The sequence below is a fragment of the Camarhynchus parvulus genome, chromosome 3 (assembly GCF_901933205.1).
Source record: "Camarhynchus parvulus chromosome 3, STF_HiC, whole genome shotgun sequence".
Lineage (NCBI taxonomy): Eukaryota > Metazoa > Chordata > Aves > Passeriformes > Thraupidae > Camarhynchus > Camarhynchus parvulus.
The window spans coordinates 7,702,547-7,721,231 of record NC_044573.1 but is presented as its reverse complement, the minus strand read 5'-3'; the positions used below and the strand labels follow the sequence as shown (position 1 = coordinate 7,721,231).

Here is an 18,685-nt window from a genome sequence, read left to right as displayed (position 1 = left end):
AAAATAGAAGTTTGCAGTTATGGAGCCACCAGATGAGGCAGTTCGATCGGCTGCACCAAGGACACCAGAGGAAGCCCAAGGACACATGAGCTGAAGCAAGGGAGAGTTTTTGCAAGGAATGACTGCAGTGCTTGACTTACAAACAACTGGATGGAAAAGCAGAGTATTGAACATAAAGGACGTCGTGTCTCAAAAAAGCCTGACACTTCAGTCACAAATATTGTAAATCAAAGGCGACTCTGACAAAGGGGAGAGAGAATGATGTATCTGACTTTATTATTAGAAGGTTAATTAATTACTTTATTATACTATACTATGTACATTTTATTTCAACTGAATTTGCTATGCACTTTTGTTTACAACTGCACAGAATTGCATTTATTTCTGATTTTTTCATGACTGTCTCGTGACAGTCTGACTTATACACTTTCTTGGCCCTGATAGGCCAAGGGAATAAAACATCCTTACTTTGGGTAAACAACTTTTATACTGCATTTTACTTTAGCACAACATAGGTACAGCAAGCAAGATAAGCATTGCGTTTTCTTTCTTCTGTGCTTGTTTCATAGTTTTTCTTTGTTTAGAGGGCACGTGAATACCACAAGTCACGAATATTTCCAAACTTCACATTGGTGTGAAGTACAATTTGAGTACCCCCAGCACAAAATGTATCATTATGCTTCAACTTATTTATGAATGAACTCCAACTACAGCCACTAAGTCAGGATTGTAACACACCCAGGAACAGGAAGGGAGCTAGCTTAGTAGCAACCAAACAGAAGGACAGACGAGGGATCAATTGAAGTAAATCGTGGGCCATTTTATAATCCTCCATCTCTCTCCTGCACATCAAACCTTTGCCTGCAAATCTGACCCATTCATTGCTGAGCTCATCAACTGGATCATTTCATACAATTACACCTATATTAAATACAAAAGGTCTCCACATCTGCAAATACATTTTCAACTGAAAGTAAAATATTTAAGAAAGCCTAGCACTTTAACAGAGCTAGCCAATGACCACACTCTATTCTGGCTCCTGTTTTGTTGCCACATAAAACAAAAATTAAAAACAAAGTAATTTTTTTTAAAATCCAAATCCAGAAGAAACCATTTCCAAAAACTAACCTGAGCAAACACAAGTCTTATAATTGCCATCCATCCAACAAGAAATCATTTCACATCAAAGGCCTCGAATCACTCTTCTCCTTAGATCAGAAGGCCTCAATTATTGATTAAAGTGGGGGGAATAGAAATGCAATTTACTTTACAGCTTTGATGGTGTTTCTGCAAGGATCAGACTTCTCTTATTCCTTAGCTATTATAAAGCTGATGTCACACATCTTTGGAATTAAAAGGGTGCTAAACTGGATACTTAATTCATATACTAATAGCACTCAAGTATTCAGGTTTCAAGTATTCAGAAAAACAATCTTATATGGGGCATGATGTAAATTAAAATACACTTAATTAATTAATTCCTGAAACTACCTGAGTTAAAAGGGACACATTTCTCCCCTCCCCACATTTCTAGGAAAAATCTTAACTCTGATCATTAAATGTCAGCAACGGGCAACAGTCAGCAAAACTCAGTCCCTTATAAAACAGAGTCAAGAAGAGAATATATTAAAAAAATAACAATTTAACCCTGTTTTTCACTATTGTCTGGATTCCTAACTTTATGGAGACTTCCTGCACAGCATGCACTGTACAACACAAACCATGGCATCTATTCACACAGTATTCTTCAGCTTCAAAGCACTTTATGACCAGGAAATCATGACACAAGCAAGCAGTTTCCTACTTTACAAGCAGAGAAACTGAGGCACACAAAGAGAAAACAGCAGAGCCAATCCCATTATTTGATAGCCAAACAAGCATACTGCCTCTGGAAAATTTGATTCATTTTGTTACTTTGCATCAGAGCTAATAACATCATTCTGTAGCACATTCTTTATTAGCTACATTTCAGACTGAAACCTAATCCCTTCGAGCACTCATTACCTGCATTGAAGGTTTTTTTACTTCTGTAACACAGCTAAGTAATGGTTTTAGCTTGCATAACAAATTTTCTCAGCTCTCATTTTTAAGGAGGCATTAGAAGTCACTCTTTTAGGTCTTTTCAATTATTTTACATCCTTTTCTATGAATTTAAATCCTGAACTAAAATGTAATTTTAGAAGCTAGTTTTAGTTAACTGAAAAACTAGCAACATAGAAATTTTAGAATTAATAGATTAAGTAGCACATTTCAAGTACAGGTGAAAGAAATAACTGCATTTACCCACAGTTTAAACTACTACTAAGCCTTCCCTGATAAATACAAAACCCCTCCACACACAGAGTTTTAAATTTAAAGTCTTGCATCTTACCTAGTGGGAGCAATGATGCTGCACCTTCCCAGATGGCTACAAAGAAATCAGTGGCTAAAACAGATATTTTTGCTGACTTGATGCAACTTTCTAAACAACAGAAGACAGCCTGCACAGCAGCATATTTTCCTGTTCTGAGAAGCAGCAGTCAGAGCTGGTCCACAGTTACAGCTCTCCATTCAGTGCAAACTATACCACAACAACAGAGTAATTCACTGATTCTTCTGCATGAACTTCCTCAGACTCTGAAAACCGTCCTTCCAAAGGCAACATCCTCCCGAAAGATTAAGGTAAGCAAAAGATTAAGGTAAGCAAAAGATAATAATAGACTTACAGGCACATGGGATGACTGCTATCCCTGATCCTGTTCAATCAGGGTTCAAGAGAAATGCAGAGTAAAGTTTAGTGCTTGCCTCCAGCCACACCCAAACGCACGGAGTTCAGCTCTTGCCATCACCTCACACACCACTCCGTTTATTTTGCACTGGCTTTGGGCCATAAACACGGGAAAGGAAGTTATGATGCAAGGTAGGTGGAGTACAGTAGGAAGCACCATGGGATTGTTCAGATTATTCCCAGCTTATATAAAGAACAGCCCTTTTCCCTTTTCATTGTATCACAGCAGAAAACAAGACTGAGCTTTTACTCTCAATGGCGTGGTAGTTGCTACTTTAAACAATAAGTTTGTTATGCATTTGTATTTTATCTTTAGCAAAAATGTCAATTTTTTCCAGGACTTAAAATACAACGTGCATCTATGGGCACTTTGCTGCTTTCAGCTCATTTTCCCCATCCATTCCTCAAAGAGAAAGCTTTCCCCTTCCTTTTTTTCCTCCTCCCTCTTATCCTTAGTGTAGAGAGAACAGAATGAAAGCCATCTGCTTATGGTATATGCTAGTTCAAGTGGGCAAAGACTACAGCACAAATGCCACATTACATCTCACTATCAGGCATCTGAATCATCATGATGGGAATCTGAAGAGCTGCAAGGGAAACAGCCCAAGTTCTGGCCAAGTATTGTTACTGTCTGAAATTAATGGATGGATGTTTGCTCTCATTCTACTTCATGGGCTGCAACCTCAACAACAGAACTCGGCACTGCAGTTCAGACTTACTAACGAGGAATATGCAATAACAATTTTCCTGCCAAATCTTGTAGAAAATCATTATCTTAGATTAGCAATTTTGATTTTGTGAAGTCTATCAGAACTGATAAACACAGGATTCCTGACCTACATCCCCCCTTCTTTCAGCTGAGCATTATGCACCCAGTCTTTCAGAGAGCTTTCCAAACAAAGACTTTTACTTTGAACCCAAGTTACGTTTTCCAGCTTGACATTTTTCTTCAGGCATTTTCATACACAAGAAAGCAAAATTCCTCCCACAAGCCAGACACCAGAAAGGTCTATGCAAATAAAGCTCACTGTTTTGGATGAACACCCAGCACAGGAGCAACCTAACTCCCCATTCCTTGGCTGAGCTACCATGTATCACACAAGGCAAGAAAATCTCAAAGGTGGCTTTTAAAGCCACCCATACTTCTACACTGCAAGTATCTATTGCAACATCAGCATTTAATAGGGGGAAAAAAAAATCTAAAAGTTTGTAGTGGGTTGACCCTGGCTGGATGCCAGGCTCCCACCAAAGCCTCTCTATCACTCCCCTCTGCAAATGAATGAGGGAGACAAAATATAATGAAAAATTCATACATTGAGATAAGGATCTGGAGATCACCCCCCAAACAATGTCACAGGCAAAACAGATTCAAATTAGAGATATTAAACTCAGAGCAGGAAAATAAGAAGTACAATAAAACCTTCCCCCCACCTTTTCAGCTCTAGCTCTTTCCCCCCAGCAGTGAAGGGAGATGGGAATAGGGATTGTGGTCAGTTCATCACATGTTGTTCCTGCTGCTGCTCAGGGAGAAGAGTCCTTCCCTGCACAGTGAGGGGTCCCTCCCATGGGATAAAGATCTCCATGAACTTCTCCAGTGTGAGTCCACCACTCCAGGTAAGAGTTCTCCACAAACTGCTACAAGGTAGGTCACTCTTCCAGAGCTCAGTGCTTCAGAGGCACAGCCTGCTCCTGTGTGAGTCCCCCACGGGGCCACAGGTCCTACCAGGAAACCTGCTCCAGCATGGGCTCCACTCTCCACGAGTCTGAAGGTCTTTTCTAGGAGCCTCTTCCACCATGGACCTCCCACAGGTTCAGAGCCCATTCACAGCCTCTTCTTCATCCCCCTGCTCCAGTGGGGGTCTCCTCCATGGGCTGCAGGTGGATCTCTGCATCCCTATGGACCTCCAGGAGCTGCAGGGGCACAGCTGCCTCACCAGAGTCTTCACCACAGGCTTCCAGGGAATCTCACTTCCAGTGCCTGGAGCACATCTTCCTCCTGAGCTAACCTTGGTGTTTGCAGAGTTGCTCTTCTCACATATTCTCACTCTGCTCTTCTCCAGCCATAATTACATCTGCACGATATCTTTTTTTTCCTCCTTCCTAAATAGTTATCCCAGAGGTGCTGCCACCATTTCTGACTGGTCCAGCCTTGGCCAGCAGTGGGTCCATCTCGGAGCTGGCTGGAATTGCCTCTGCTGGACATGGAGGAAGCTTCTGGAAGTTTCTCACAGAAGCCACCCATGTAGCCCTCCCCCACCAAAAGCTGGCTATACAAACCCAATACGAGTATAAAAACCAAACAAATTGGCCTGTAAAATACATAAAATACATTGGCTTCAGTAACAGATCTAAGAAACCACAGCCTTTTACTGAGCATCCACATTTGCCAACACCAATCATCTACAGCTCATTCTGTTCAGACCTGGATCTACTTGAATTTGCACCCATTTAGTTAAACAACTGCAGAAATCCAGAGTAAACAAACCCTGCATATATTCTTCATATTACACCTCACAGCAGCACGCTCACAGATCCCTGTCACTGCCATCTGTGTAGCTCCTCTCCGTCAACATTTTCCCTTCCACCCCAAAATACTCTTTCCTTTTCTCCCCAAATCCTTCCTCGTGGCTCCTTGCAGACACCACTTTTGCACTGCTGGACACTTTACCATCAACTCCTGCAAGCTGACTGTCAGGAAAGCAAGCCCACACGTGGTGTTTGGGCTTGTACTCTTGGTGTCCTACTTGCAGTTTGCTCCTCCTCCTCCTGGAGCCAGCAAAGGAAAACTGGATCTTTGGAGGTTTGCCCCTTCAGGCAGACTCTGTCTCATCTTCTGCATTCAGCACCAAGTTATAAACATTTCATACACAAGCAGAACGAAATTAATGTTATTTTCAGGCAGGTCAAAAAATTATAGCATGTGATTCTTACAATAGATACAAGCTACAGAAAAGGGGAACAGTCCAACTCATACAACATAATCACAGGGGGGTTCCAGTTGCTCCTCCTCCCATTCCTCAGTGGGATGTTCCCAACGATCCTAAAGCCAAGACAACATCCAAGCATAATGAATGGGGTTATGAACTCAAGCTTAAGCCTGAATCATCTCAATTTTCTGTACTTACGTCAAACTCAGAGGAAGTCTTTGTACAAAAGAAAAAAAAGTTAGTAATAACTTCATAGAGGAAAATAAAAAAGAAAGTAGGCTGCTCTTGCTGTAATTGAGTTTCCCCCCATTGGGAACAAGTGTTATGGTTCCTTCAGCCTCCTACATGGCCAGAGGCCAAAAAAGGGCCACAGTAAATGCTCCCTGTGGGGATCTGGGAGAATTACAAATCTCAAGACAGTCCTTTAAAATGAAGGTACTTTCTCACAATGAAAAGAAAGCCCAGTGTTTTTCCTCATAATACAAAAAGATTTTGTACAAGACAAGACTCTTCCTGGAGAAAAGCAAAAATAGATATGCATCAGGGATAAAAGCATATTTAACACCACCTACACCTAAACAACACAGGCTATCACAGGATCTGGCACCTTTCCCACCCACACCACACCTCCCACTGCCTAAGACACCAACTCTTCCTGGGTTTAAAAACTCTCCTTTTCTGCTTTTCCAGCCAATTTGTAATAATCTGCCAATAAAAAGACAATCAGCATTCACACCAGGAAGCAGCACCACCTCAGCCCACCAGAACACACAAGGCAAAGTCACATTTATCATACAGCAAGTGCCTACCCATACATCAAGCACATTTATAACTTAAATTCCATTTACTGATACCAGGGGGCTGTGCTGGTGGGAGCACCCGTGGGGGAGGGCAGGGTATGGAAGCAGAAGAGAGGAATTTCTTTTTTTGTGAGTCAATGTATCTAAAATAGCATAAAAGAAAGAACTAGAGAGCAGAAGATTTGTGATGTAATAGCAACACAAAATAAATCATGTAGCAAGTCAGGAAAAAAAAAAGAGAAGCACAGAACACTTATTTACTCCAAACCCAGCAACTTCACAGAGCTCTGTGCCAAACACTTTTGAAAACACATTGTATTAGTCACTCCTCTAAGAAAACAGCTGTCAAAACCTGTGTCCTACCTCCATAAAACACTCCAAACCAAAACACTCATGACACACACAGGCAGGTCAGAGGACACACCATTTCTGGCATCTGAAACGATGACATATTTAACCACACAGATTAATTCCAGTGCAGGAAAACTCACAGGACACACTAGGCTGTTCTGTGATGCAAGCTGACCAGCCTGGTACCCTAAAATGCATTACTACAATGGCAAATTCAGAGGCATTTTAGCACATCACAGCCTGGGCTGACATCTCCTTTATGCTCCAATTCCAGAATGTGCTCTTCAGCCATCTACCTGCAGGACAAGTAAAAAACAAACCAAACCAACCCAAACTAGGAATTTCAGACCACACAGCACAACAGTGTGCCTATTTATCACTTTCCCAATCTGCTCTGTCTTCCTACATATCTGCTATTACAATGTAGAAGCTTTCTTGTTCTATCTTCTAAATACCACCAGAGCAAATGCTATGTTTTTGTTAGTCCAACTTAATCCTTGCAGTGAGTGACAAAACAAAAAGATGGTGCAGAAATTCCCCTGTATTACCAACTCTCAAGGGAGGGTATGTGGCATTCACACACTCTGAAAAAATCCCTTCGCCCTGGATTTTTCTCCTGGGAAGCTGAGAAGCTTCAGAAAAAAAGGAAAACAATTCCTATCTCATTTGGTTCTCCTGTGTTTTGCTCCTTTGGAATGTGTTTGGAGATTGTTTACCCACAGGTGATTGTTTCACTGGATTCTGGTGTGAGTTGTTTTGACTCATTGGCCAATTGTGGCCAAGCTGTGTCAAGACTCTGGAAAGAGTCATGAGTTTTCATTATTATCTTTTTAGCATTCTGTAAGTTTCTTTTCTGTACTCTTTAGTATAGGATTCTTTTATATAATATAGTATTATAAAGTAATAAATTAGCCTTCTGAGAACATGGAGTCAGATGTTTCATTCCTGCTTTGTTGGGGCACTCCTTGTAAATACCATAAGGGTAGGAAGAGGATAAGGTATCATCTGACTGCTCCTAAATGGAGAGCTGAGGCACACCACAATCCTCTCAAATCCACATTATTTCTGATTGCACAGCCCCATGACAAATCACTTCCACCATGGAAGTTTTTAGCTCCTTTTTGCCTTTATTTTCTACAAACCATCACTCAAGTCCTTACTAAATTCAAGGGGAAGCTACAAAAGCCACGTGGCTTTGGGTGTGGATGGAAACCAAAGGAACAAGACCATCCATTTGAGCAGCATCCTGCTATTAAATTCATTAGGTGTAATGTCACACCACACCTTTGCAGAAGAGCAGCCCTTCCCAACTCACCACCAGCTCTGGGTGGGTACCCACGCCTGCTGCGTGGCAATGACCTTCACTTGTCACACGCAGGACACACAGCACTGCAAACAACCAACACAGCCACCAGCCATGCCAAAGAGAGCCAGCACAAAATGCCTGTGCTTGGTGATCACACCTATTTGACAACAGCTGATTTTATTATTATTATTATTCAAAGCCATAAAGGAGGGGTTTTGTTCTACCTCTTCTGGGCTGCAACACACAGAGGAAGTCAAGAGCAACTAAAGCAGCAGCCATTCAGTTGGCACAGAGGACACACTGAGCATTTGCAACAAAACAGATGGATCTTTGTTGTTATTTTGCAGGTTAAAAGGGATCAGTGGGGCTAGTCCAACACAAGAAATGATGAATGGCCAGACAGCCTCAGCCAACCACTTTAGAATAACAGGATATGTAAAACTCCAGCAGAACTGGGAAGGAGAAATCTTGTTCCCTTCAGTCAGCCCATGAGCCCAAGCAACCTGCTTGATCCAACCTTTGCCCCTGTGGAGCTCTACACATTTTAACTTGTATCCCAAACATTCAGGCACTCCACCAGACACTGCAGAAGGGTGACAGATTGTAGAGCTGATCACTGTCTGACAGGTTTTATTTAAGTGCTCTCACTCCCCACAGCTCTCTCCAGGCAATAGCAGCTCTGTGCAGACACACCAGCTGAGAAGTGAAGGGACAACAGTTCAGCGGGGCAAGGCAGCAGAGCTTGCTGGGTGGCTTTTGGCTTTACAGGTTGTCACCAAAGTCATGACAGTGAACAAGACAGTGTTGTACGGAATGGTGGTTGCTTAGGCGATGTAACACCTATTTTAAATGAATTAAACAGAGCAGAGTTTAAACAAATAACATGCATATTATGCCAGGCTCCTCTCACTTCAAGAGCTTCAGAAGTTGTCCCTTTCAGCCTGGTACTACTTGGTTGCTCATTCAGCTTCCCTGGAGGTAGAAAACCTTCTCTTAGCCAACACAGCTAAATACTATTTGCAAGAGAAGTACCCTAAATAATGTTTTTCGTGCAACACTGGTAAATCACTCTGAGAAGAGCCCTGTGGGCAAGACCTAAGGACAGCACAGAGGCACAAGATTGCAGAGGCAAGAAGCACAGAGCACTGTGTCCATGGCTTCCCTGCACAGACCTTCCCTTGTAGCAGAAGGGGTTCTCAAAAGGCTGGAAGATGCAGCATGGAGAGGCCACAGGGCAGAATGACAGGACAGCAACATTTCAGGAACACAGTCTGGACACCAGGCACGGCAGAGTCCCTCTGCCACCTTGGTATTTCACAGAAGAGCTCCCTGCCATCCTCCTGGAAGGTTTGGTTCATTTTTGCCTGGTCCCTTGCACTCAGCCTTTCACAACTCAGTGACACCTCCCTCACTCCACTACAGCCAGAAATCAGTCATTCCCTGCTATGGAATGAGCTTCTCCTAAACACTTGATTATGTTGAGAGATACGCAGTTTTACTACAACTGAGACCAGAGAAGCTTTAACAAATTCTAGCCATCCTTTAGAGGGTCTTCCCTGGCTTAGGATATCCAAAGATGGCAGGAAAGGGTTTCACTTGTCTGGAGAAATCAGGCAGGAGCTAACAATCACTGCTGTCATCTTATTTCAAAAGTTCCATACCTTCTTGGTGATTTCTCATGGGCATCTCCTCACAGCACAGCTAACAAACTCCATCTCTCTTCACAACACAACCAACAAACACCAACTCTCTCCTCATCAAGCTGACCCACTCTTTTGTAGCACTCTTCTTCTTATTCTGTGGCCTGTTAAGGGCAAGTCTGTTCCTAATCTCTGGTGATTAGTACAGCTGCAACGCCTCAGGTGTGAGATTACCTTCTGCACTGTTCTCTTACATTCTATTCCTCCACTAATCACTGCTCTGTGTAACTCGGATACTGACCTAGGTAAGATTCTGCATTCAGGACAGCAAATACTTACTGAGAGAGCAGACTGAAAAAAACATCTGTGCACACTCCAAAAAAAAAAAAGGAGAAAGTGCACTAGACAAGCCACTACCCTCAGGCACCAGGGAAATTAGCAAGTTATAACTGTGCACAGGTATGACAGAAACAGCTGAGTAAGAGACCCAGCTACAGGGAGTAAAAGCCCTCCTCTAAATTTGTATGATTTGCTAGCCCAGCCAAGTTGCACAACTTCAGGTTTGTTCAGCAAAACTAAGGAATAGGAGGGTGAGATTCCTGTGTCTTGCTGAAGAGGCTTGTGGCTACTGAAATTCAGGAAGGGGACAGTCACCTTGTAGAAGGTGAAGCCTCCAACACTTTGAGAATGCAACGATGAACTACAGCAGTGCTTACATGGAGACTTCCAGCTCCTTGTTCACACTCACAGGCTGCTGCTACACTGGAGCTACTGTGGTTTGGTGCAGAACAGAGCTCAAACACATAAAAAAAAAATTTTTTATTCTTTTAAATAACAGAAGGAAAATTAAGTAAGAAAAATACACAATTCCAGAGACTCTCCCTTAGCCTTCAATTGAAACAAACAATGGGATTTAACACCCTAATGAAATAGAAGAAAACCAGTAATCTAAACTTAGATCTAAATTACTCATTAAATAGTTAAGTTTCACAAAATAGAAGTATCAAATGACAAGGAAAATCTAACTTATTCAACAAAAAAACAAAACAAACCCCACATATTGCTTCTTATCCAAGATAAACAGTGAAACAAGAATATTTATTTTATATATTTTAGAGGATTTGTGAAGAAGCATCTCTTTCAGGGTCCATTCTCAAGCATGGAACACAATGAATTACCACCAGAGTTCTCCCCCCATTTGTGATTTACTGTCACCTTACTGTAAATCTTCCATACCTTCTGGGTGATTTCTCATGGGCAACTCCTCACAGCACTGACTCCTTCTTCACAGCACAACCAACAAACTGCAGCTCCCCTCACAGCACAACCAACAAACTCCAACTGCAGCTCCTCAGAGGCGAGATTACCTTCTGCACTACCTTTATTTTCTCACATTCTATCCCCCACAGAGATTAACCCTACAAATCATTTCAATGCTGATGTTGGATATGACAGACCTGTATTCCAGCTGCACCACAATGTCCCAGTTGGTTTGACTCCACAGGTCCTGCACCTCCCAGGCTGAGCTCACTGCATGACCTTTAACAAATGGCTTGACCTCCCTGCAGCTTCTGCTCACTTTATTCAAAGTTATGATCCACAGCAGTTTGCATTTTACAGATCAAATGTTTCATACAGAATAACTCAATAATGTCAGAACCTTTAAAGTCATCTTCTTTGTCAATTCTGGGGGAACGTGTCCATGTTTTTACATGAGTTTGGGTATTATCATCCAGGTACACTGCAGATAAAGGCTTTTAAGAATCAATTTTATTATCAAGAGAACCACATAGAATAAGTGACAACTGCAGTACAAGCTTGATTTTAAAGTGTCTATGCTTTACTTTGCAGAAGCATGAAATAAACACATGAAAAGAGTTTTAAAACAATGCAAAACCCTAGACAAATGCACAAAGTTTTCCCCTAATCTTCCTCTTTAAAATAAACACCAGTAAAAGGTAGGGCACTGCACACAGCCATCTATTAAAGGTTCATATCAGATTAAGACCAGGAAGCATCACAGCAGTATAGAATCAATTTCTACAGAAACTATGTTACCAGCTCAGCCAAAAAAAATTCTTGGTATTAACACCACAGAAACAAAACCCAAAGGGTTCATCCTTAAGACACCAGTGGGGTGCAACATCCATGTAATACCATCCCTCTGGTGAAATACCCAATGAGTACAAGTGCATGACTAACCCTAAACAGCAGCAGCAAGATCCTGAATGTTAATGATTAACTAAATGCAAACAGCAACAGCAGAAGACAACTTTGTGCCCTTTAACACGGCAGAGTCACAGCTGCTGTTCTGTCCCAGCTCACTGCTCCCTCTCCATGAACATTTATCCCAAACTGCAGCAAGTTATTTAACACTGTTTTAAACAGCATTTCAGGTCTTTCATGTTCCACAGAAAAGTCTGAAACCTCTAAACCAGTAAAGCAGTAGTGACTAAGATAATTAAGTACACCTCACGTGATGTCCAGGATTTCTGGTGACCTTTACTCACAGTATCATCCCACTGTTTGGGAACTGAACATCAAAAAGACTTTGCCTGACTCGCAAGTGACTAAGCTGACAGAAACCAGGCCTCAAGATAATAAAACTGAGAGCAAAGACGAGTTTTATCTGCTCGTTACCTCCTGAATAGGAGCATCCTCCAGTTTCCAGAGCACCTCTTACATTTCACAAGACGGTGAAAGCTCAGACATTAAAAGGATCTTGGCTGTTCCTTTGTTGTCAGTGGGAAGGAAGGCACAAGGAAGCAAGAAGTCCTTCTTCAGCTGTGCCACCAAGCCATAGCAGGCAGCTTGAGCCCATCTTGTCAGGGTCACCCACCAGGGAGGCTGTGTGGCAGCAAGGCAGGACTGTGCAGTAATTAAACAAACTCCATAACACACACAGGGGGAGAGAGAGCAGTCCCCAAGGCAGGCTGCTGACAAGGACAGGGGCCAGGCAAACAGAGCACTTTCAAGTCTGTTTCTCCATCAATAATTTGAAAGGAATGCTAGGCACACTGCCATGCCACTAGTTTATTCTGTAGAAATAACCTTTATATCTGCCTCTTTTAAAGTCCAACTGACTTGCATGTAAATTAATCCCACAAAGCAGATCTGCCCACCAAAAAAAGCAGAGATCCCTTCTGACAACTCTAGGAAGAAGAAGACAAAACAAAATTCTGTGATTTATTCATCCATCCCAAACTTTATGACAGCATATTAGCCCTCAAAAGTGTAAATGCAAGAGCCCCACGAGGCACTCAGCCCCTGAACTGTTCAACAAACCAGAAGAGGCATAATTAACTATTCCCATGGTCACCACAGCTTGATCTGGTATGAATTTATAATATTGCCCTTCCCCCATGTCTGATAAAAGCCACACAAAGAAACAAAGATATTAACACACTGCTATGTAATATAACACCAATTGCAGGTAGAGTGCTATGATATTAAAAAATACATAGGAGAAAATAAATGCATTTAAAACTACTCCTGGAACAATTATTCACTGAACAGAAAAAAAAGTAAAAAATATCTTGTTGTAACAGCATGAAGCAAAGGGAGGGGAAAAAGAGCACTCTGGGAACCTCAAGGCAGTGTTTTCTATTTTGCATAACAACAGGTCAGAGTCTGTAAGGGAATTCCAAGAGGTTTGAGAAGTTTAGAGCTAAGACAGCACAGCAAAACAATCACCTAAGCTTTATTTAGCATTCTAGACAGAATACTTAAACACTGAGTACCACATTAAAGTGTTTTAATATAGTATTAAAACTTCTAAATTATTAACATTAAGTGGATATTCAGTTAAAAGAACACTTAATAAACTAAATCCTCCAATTAGATAAAGATATGCAGCATACTCTTTGAAGAGCTCACAGTCTGAAACCCCATTCCTGCACTGAAATCCATGAAAGGGGCCAAGGAAAACAGTGTTAATGACTGATAAACCTGATCCGAGATAAATAATTAAAAGACCACAGGAACAGCACTGAGATCCTACAGCTCACTTATTCCTCTCATAAACTCTGCTGGGGGTCAGTTTGTTTATAAACTTACAGCTGCTTATATTACAAAGCACAAGAGACTCACTTCTGCTAAAAGTTCTTTAGTTAAACTACCAGAGAAGTGCTTCCTACCAAAAATCCCAGAGACAGACACCTCAGTAACTCAGAATCCATACAGCAGCTCCAGTTAGCTGCAAAACAGGTTTAACTGTAGGGGTTTTTTAAAGGTGAAATGTAGACATATCCACAAACTAGTGAGCATTCTGCATTGAAAATATGTACTTGAAGTGCTCACTGGATGTGGCAATTCCAAGAAGATCCCTCGGGACAAGATGTTAGACTTTAGAGGGAAAGCACTACTCCTTGTGGTATCAAAAGTTGTAGTGTTACACTGGAAAGTTTAACTTGATTAGAAAAGAACACATGGTTATCAAGAATTTGGGTGTCAGACATTTCAGTCATTTCTGATGATAGAAGGCAAAACTTAAAAAGGAATTAAAGTGCTCTCCAGTTTGCCAAGTTAGTCCCTAACAATACAGCTGTGGGTCTGGATCCATCCCAGTTTCAAGAGACCCCCAGGAACCAATGCACATAATTCAAATTGAAAAATTAATCATTATCTAGATCAAAGGGGGTTGATCTAAGAATTCTCTGGGTATTAAAGGGTAGCTCAATCTACCACATCCCACATTCTGACAGGGAAAAAAACCCCAAACATTTATCCAGCATGCATAATGACCCGAATTATTTCTCAATACATACTCCTTTTAGGGTAATAATGTAAAATAAAAAGAGAGATACCAATTATGCTGTGGAAAAATATGCTATTTTAGAAAGTGTTTCCAGCTCCTTTTCACTGCTTAACAGTACCAGTCACACTCCCACAAGCCTTCACAGATGAAAGGTGAGACAACCTCACACAGCTTGCCAGCATTAACCCTGTTATTACCTTCATCAGTACAGCTACACACAAATTACTTCTCAGTACACCCTCGTGCACACTTTCAATCCCACTGCCCTGACATATGGTTACAGCAGCAGTTGAGCTCCTATATGTCATTACCACAAGGAAAACATTCCTATTTCAGGGTAGTCTCCCAAGAGCATGAGTAGTTATGCTGCTACAGCAATTTCCCAGCTTTTCCCTGGCAGCTGCTCAGAGGTGAATTCCTGGCTGGGCTCACGTTGCCTGTATTTCCCACTTGGGGAACAAACTGTGTTGTTTAATGCTTTGCCCACGCTCTCTTCTGGAGCACAGGAGATGGACTTGGAGCTGAGAGTTAAAAATCATATACAGATGATTTTATTTGTAGGGTGGGGAAAAGAAGGAGACATCTTAAACTTTAAGAAACAAAACATTTTGTAGATGGTTTAGGGCCAGCCTACTACTTCTCATTCAAACAATGAAGAAAAAGACACTGAAGTTATGAACACTGCACTACTGAACAAATGAAAGAGCCCCCATGTCCTGTTCCCTCCCTTCTTCAAACCCTCCTTTTCTACCCATCTCAAACTTTTAATTTTTTTCTGAAAAGAGAAATGAGATTTTTTTATTTACTAAAAAACAATGAGGAAATCTGGAGAAAAGCTTTTTAAGCTGAATTAAAAGTTCTAATACTCAAAATACTTACATTTTTATTCCTTAAGCCACTTATCAACCCTCACAAGCCTTTCATTATTCGCAGTAAACACAATGTGAAAAGGCCGTATTCATCCCTTTATTTACGTATTCATCCCTTTATTTACGTGTTAAAAACCAGAATCCCTAATGAGTTGAGTCATCAACCCAAGAGAAGTCTGAGCAACCGGGGCAATGCATACTCTGGAACTTGTCACCTGCAAATGCTGATGGGATGAGACTGCGCCTGTTTGTTTTCTCCTTTATTTGAACTCAGTGACAAGGAACTCACCAGCAACAGCATCTCTTGAAGATTTCACTGATATATGAGGGCGCTTACCTAGCTCAGTTCTGACATGGATTGAATCAACACCTTGTTATATTTACTGCTTGTTTTTCTAAGTTTTTACAGGCAGACAACACCACTGTTGACAGACAACACATTGGCTATTTAATCTAGTTGGGCTCATATTCTATCTGTTCCTCCCTCATTAGCTAGAGCAATCGTCACCCAGCCTTCTCTAGTGTTGTGCGAGATCAAATTATCGCTCATTATTTCCTCCTAATTGCAGAGGAAGAACCTCACACCTATAGCAAAACAAGCTTCCCTGGAACACCCACATCCTTCCAGCGTGGATTCCCAGTTTCACCTTTCACTACAGCTCCTTGTTTGATTGCTTCAATCAGTTCCTTGAAGAGTTAAACTAGAAATAATCTTTAATACAAGAATGCTGTTGAAAGAATCACCTATGCGTGCAAAGCTACTCGGTAAGACAAGCCACACCGCCCGGGGGAGGATGGCAGAGAGAACACTTGAAAGCACCCTCAGCTCGGACTAAATAGGTATTAAGCTCGTCAGGATTTTCTGTACATACTCCAGTCTACCAGAACAACAGAATATGGATTTCACAGGGCATCCCTGCCACTAAACCCCAGCGATTTAGTGGCAGGTGTACCTTCAAAGGAAACTATTTTACGTCACTGCTTTCGCATATATTGCGCTGGAAACTAAGGTAAAGCTGCCGGGTTTTGCTTTCATCCAGCTGCAACTGACAAAAACGGTGCAGTTTTAAAATTCATGGTAAAACTCCTTAGAGGAGGCGGTGCTCCGTGTGCCCTTTGAAAGTGTTAGAACAGAGACACCTCCCAGAGCCGGGCAGGTTTAGCACACACCGCCGCCAACAGCTCCCGAAACTCTGCCGGCCGAGCTGGGGAATACCTGCCCCGAGAGCTCCGCACCGCAAACAACGCGGGCTCCATCTTCCTCCGGCAGCCCGGGCACTGCAAGGCAAAGCCACCCGCACCGCCCAGAAACGGCACGGCTCAAACCAACTTTAAGAACTTCGTACCATTAAAAATAAAAAATTAAAAAAAAACAACACCCAACCAACCAAACAGAAAAAGAAGAAGAAGAAAGCAGGATCCAGGCGAAGTGCCCATTAGCCCGCGGGAGGGCGGGGAAGCCTTATCCCAGCCGTATCCCCCAGCAGCGGGCGAAGTAGAAGCCCCGGGCGCTGCGGGGCCCCCTCCACCCCGCGCTGCCGGCGGAGCCCCGCGGCCCCCCCGGCCCTGGCCCGGCTCCAGCGGGCCCGTCTAACAAGTTGATCCCGGCGTGAAAGAGGAAGAAAAGGAAAACCTGGGAGGGGGAGGGGAAGCCCCTGCGCGGCCGCGGAGCCCGGACCGAGCGGGGGAAGGCGGGCAGGGAACGCCGGAGGGAAGGAGAGCCGCCTCCCGCCCCCCTCCACGGCCGCAGGATCCATTTTCCCTCCCGGTGCCCCGCTCCAACTTTCCGCTCGCCGCGGCCCGGGACTCACCGGCATCATCTTGGAGCCGAACCGCATGGGGGCGGCCGGTGCCGGCCCCGCCACCCGGAGCGGGGAGCAGCGGCCCGGGGGGCGGAGGGGCTGCGCTGCTGCTGCTGCTGCTGCCGCCGCCGGGACGACCTGTTGCGGGAGGCACCCGGCTCGGCCCAGCCTCCGCTTTGTTCCCACCGGGAGCCGCTCTCCCGCCGCCGCCTCCACCCCGGCTCCGCTCCGAAACTAACCCCGGCCCGGCGAGGAGGAGCCGCCGCGCCCCGCCCGCCGCCCACCCCCGGGAGGGGCCGGCCCACCTCCTGCCCCCGCCGGGGCTGCCGGCCCGGAGCTCCGCCAGGGAGGTCGGACCGCCCGGGGCTCGGCGCTCCGCGGGGGCTGTGACAATACGGGATCCGTGGGAGTCCCCACGGGTCACCTCCTCCGGCACGCCGCTGAGAACGCGCGGGTTTCGGGGCCCCACGGAGGGCAGGGGCACACGCAGCGCGGTTTGCCCTGGATCGGCAGCGCGGGTGGAAGCCACCGGCCGAGGTCACAGCAGAGCCTCCCCTAGCCTGACCTGCGAGCCCCTGCCGTCCCTATGCCTCGGACGGACCGTCCTACAGATGCCTTTTAGCTCCTCCTGCACGCAGTCAATGGAGCATCCCTGCCCGAGGCACGTTTTATTTTTTTGTTATTTTTGGTTGGACCTGGTGAATCAAGTCAGACCTCACTGAGATGACAAAGCCTTAGTTGGGCTGTCCAAAAAACATCCCCACGAATCTTTTGCACCCACTTAAGAGGTAGAGGGAAAAAGTTCTCCCTTCTTTGGAGCAGTGTGCAGGGCATCCATTTCAAACCCAGGCACTTTGCTAGCAGCACTTCAGAAGCTCACGCAAGGCTTGGGGGAAAAAAGTATATTCATTCAATCGACACCGTTACAGGGCTCTCTCGCCAGCAAAACCAGCCCCATCTGTTTCTCCTAGTCGTATTAAAATCTTCGTAGTAATTAGGCAGGATAAAAGCGGAGGGGATTAGAAGTTCCCAGATGAAGGAAGAGCAAAACACGAACCTAATTTGTATACAAACATCTATTTTTCTAAAGCAGTAAAGAAACTTTGAGAGCTTTAAAGGAGCTTTGAGAGCCACTTCCCGCAGGAAACCCAAGGCGGTAAGCAAGCACTGTTTAATACAATATTGCTGCAGGAGGGATAAAATCCCGGCCGAGCCGGGCCGCGTTCGTCCCGATCCCGGGGCCGCTCCCGCATCCCCCCCACTCCCCGCGCTCCTCGCCCCCGTGCCACAGCGGGCCAATGAGAAGGCGCCGCCCCCGGCATGACGTCACCTCCTCGGGCGCCCATTGGGCGCCTCACGAACACAGCGCGGTGTCTCCCGGCAACGCCGTGACGTCACGGCCCCGCCCCGGCCGCGTCCCGGGCAGCGGCTCCGCCGTTGTCCCGGCGGAGAAGGCGCCTGTCCCCG

General features: G+C 44.2%; 1 protein-coding gene across 1 annotated transcript in view; it reads right to left on the bottom strand.

Annotated features, from left to right (window-relative positions):
* TP53BP2 (tumor protein p53 binding protein 2) overlaps positions 1–17,462 on the bottom strand; it is a 58,034-nt gene extending 40,572 nt beyond the window's left edge. Inside the window, exon 1 of the mRNA XM_030944377.1 lies at positions 17,228–17,462. Coding sequence (XP_030800237.1) covers positions 17,228–17,254 — 27 coding nt within the window. The 5' untranslated portion in view covers positions 17,255–17,462. The remainder of the gene's footprint in view (positions 1–17,227) is intronic.
* Positions 17,463–18,685: the final 1,223 nt, after the last annotated feature.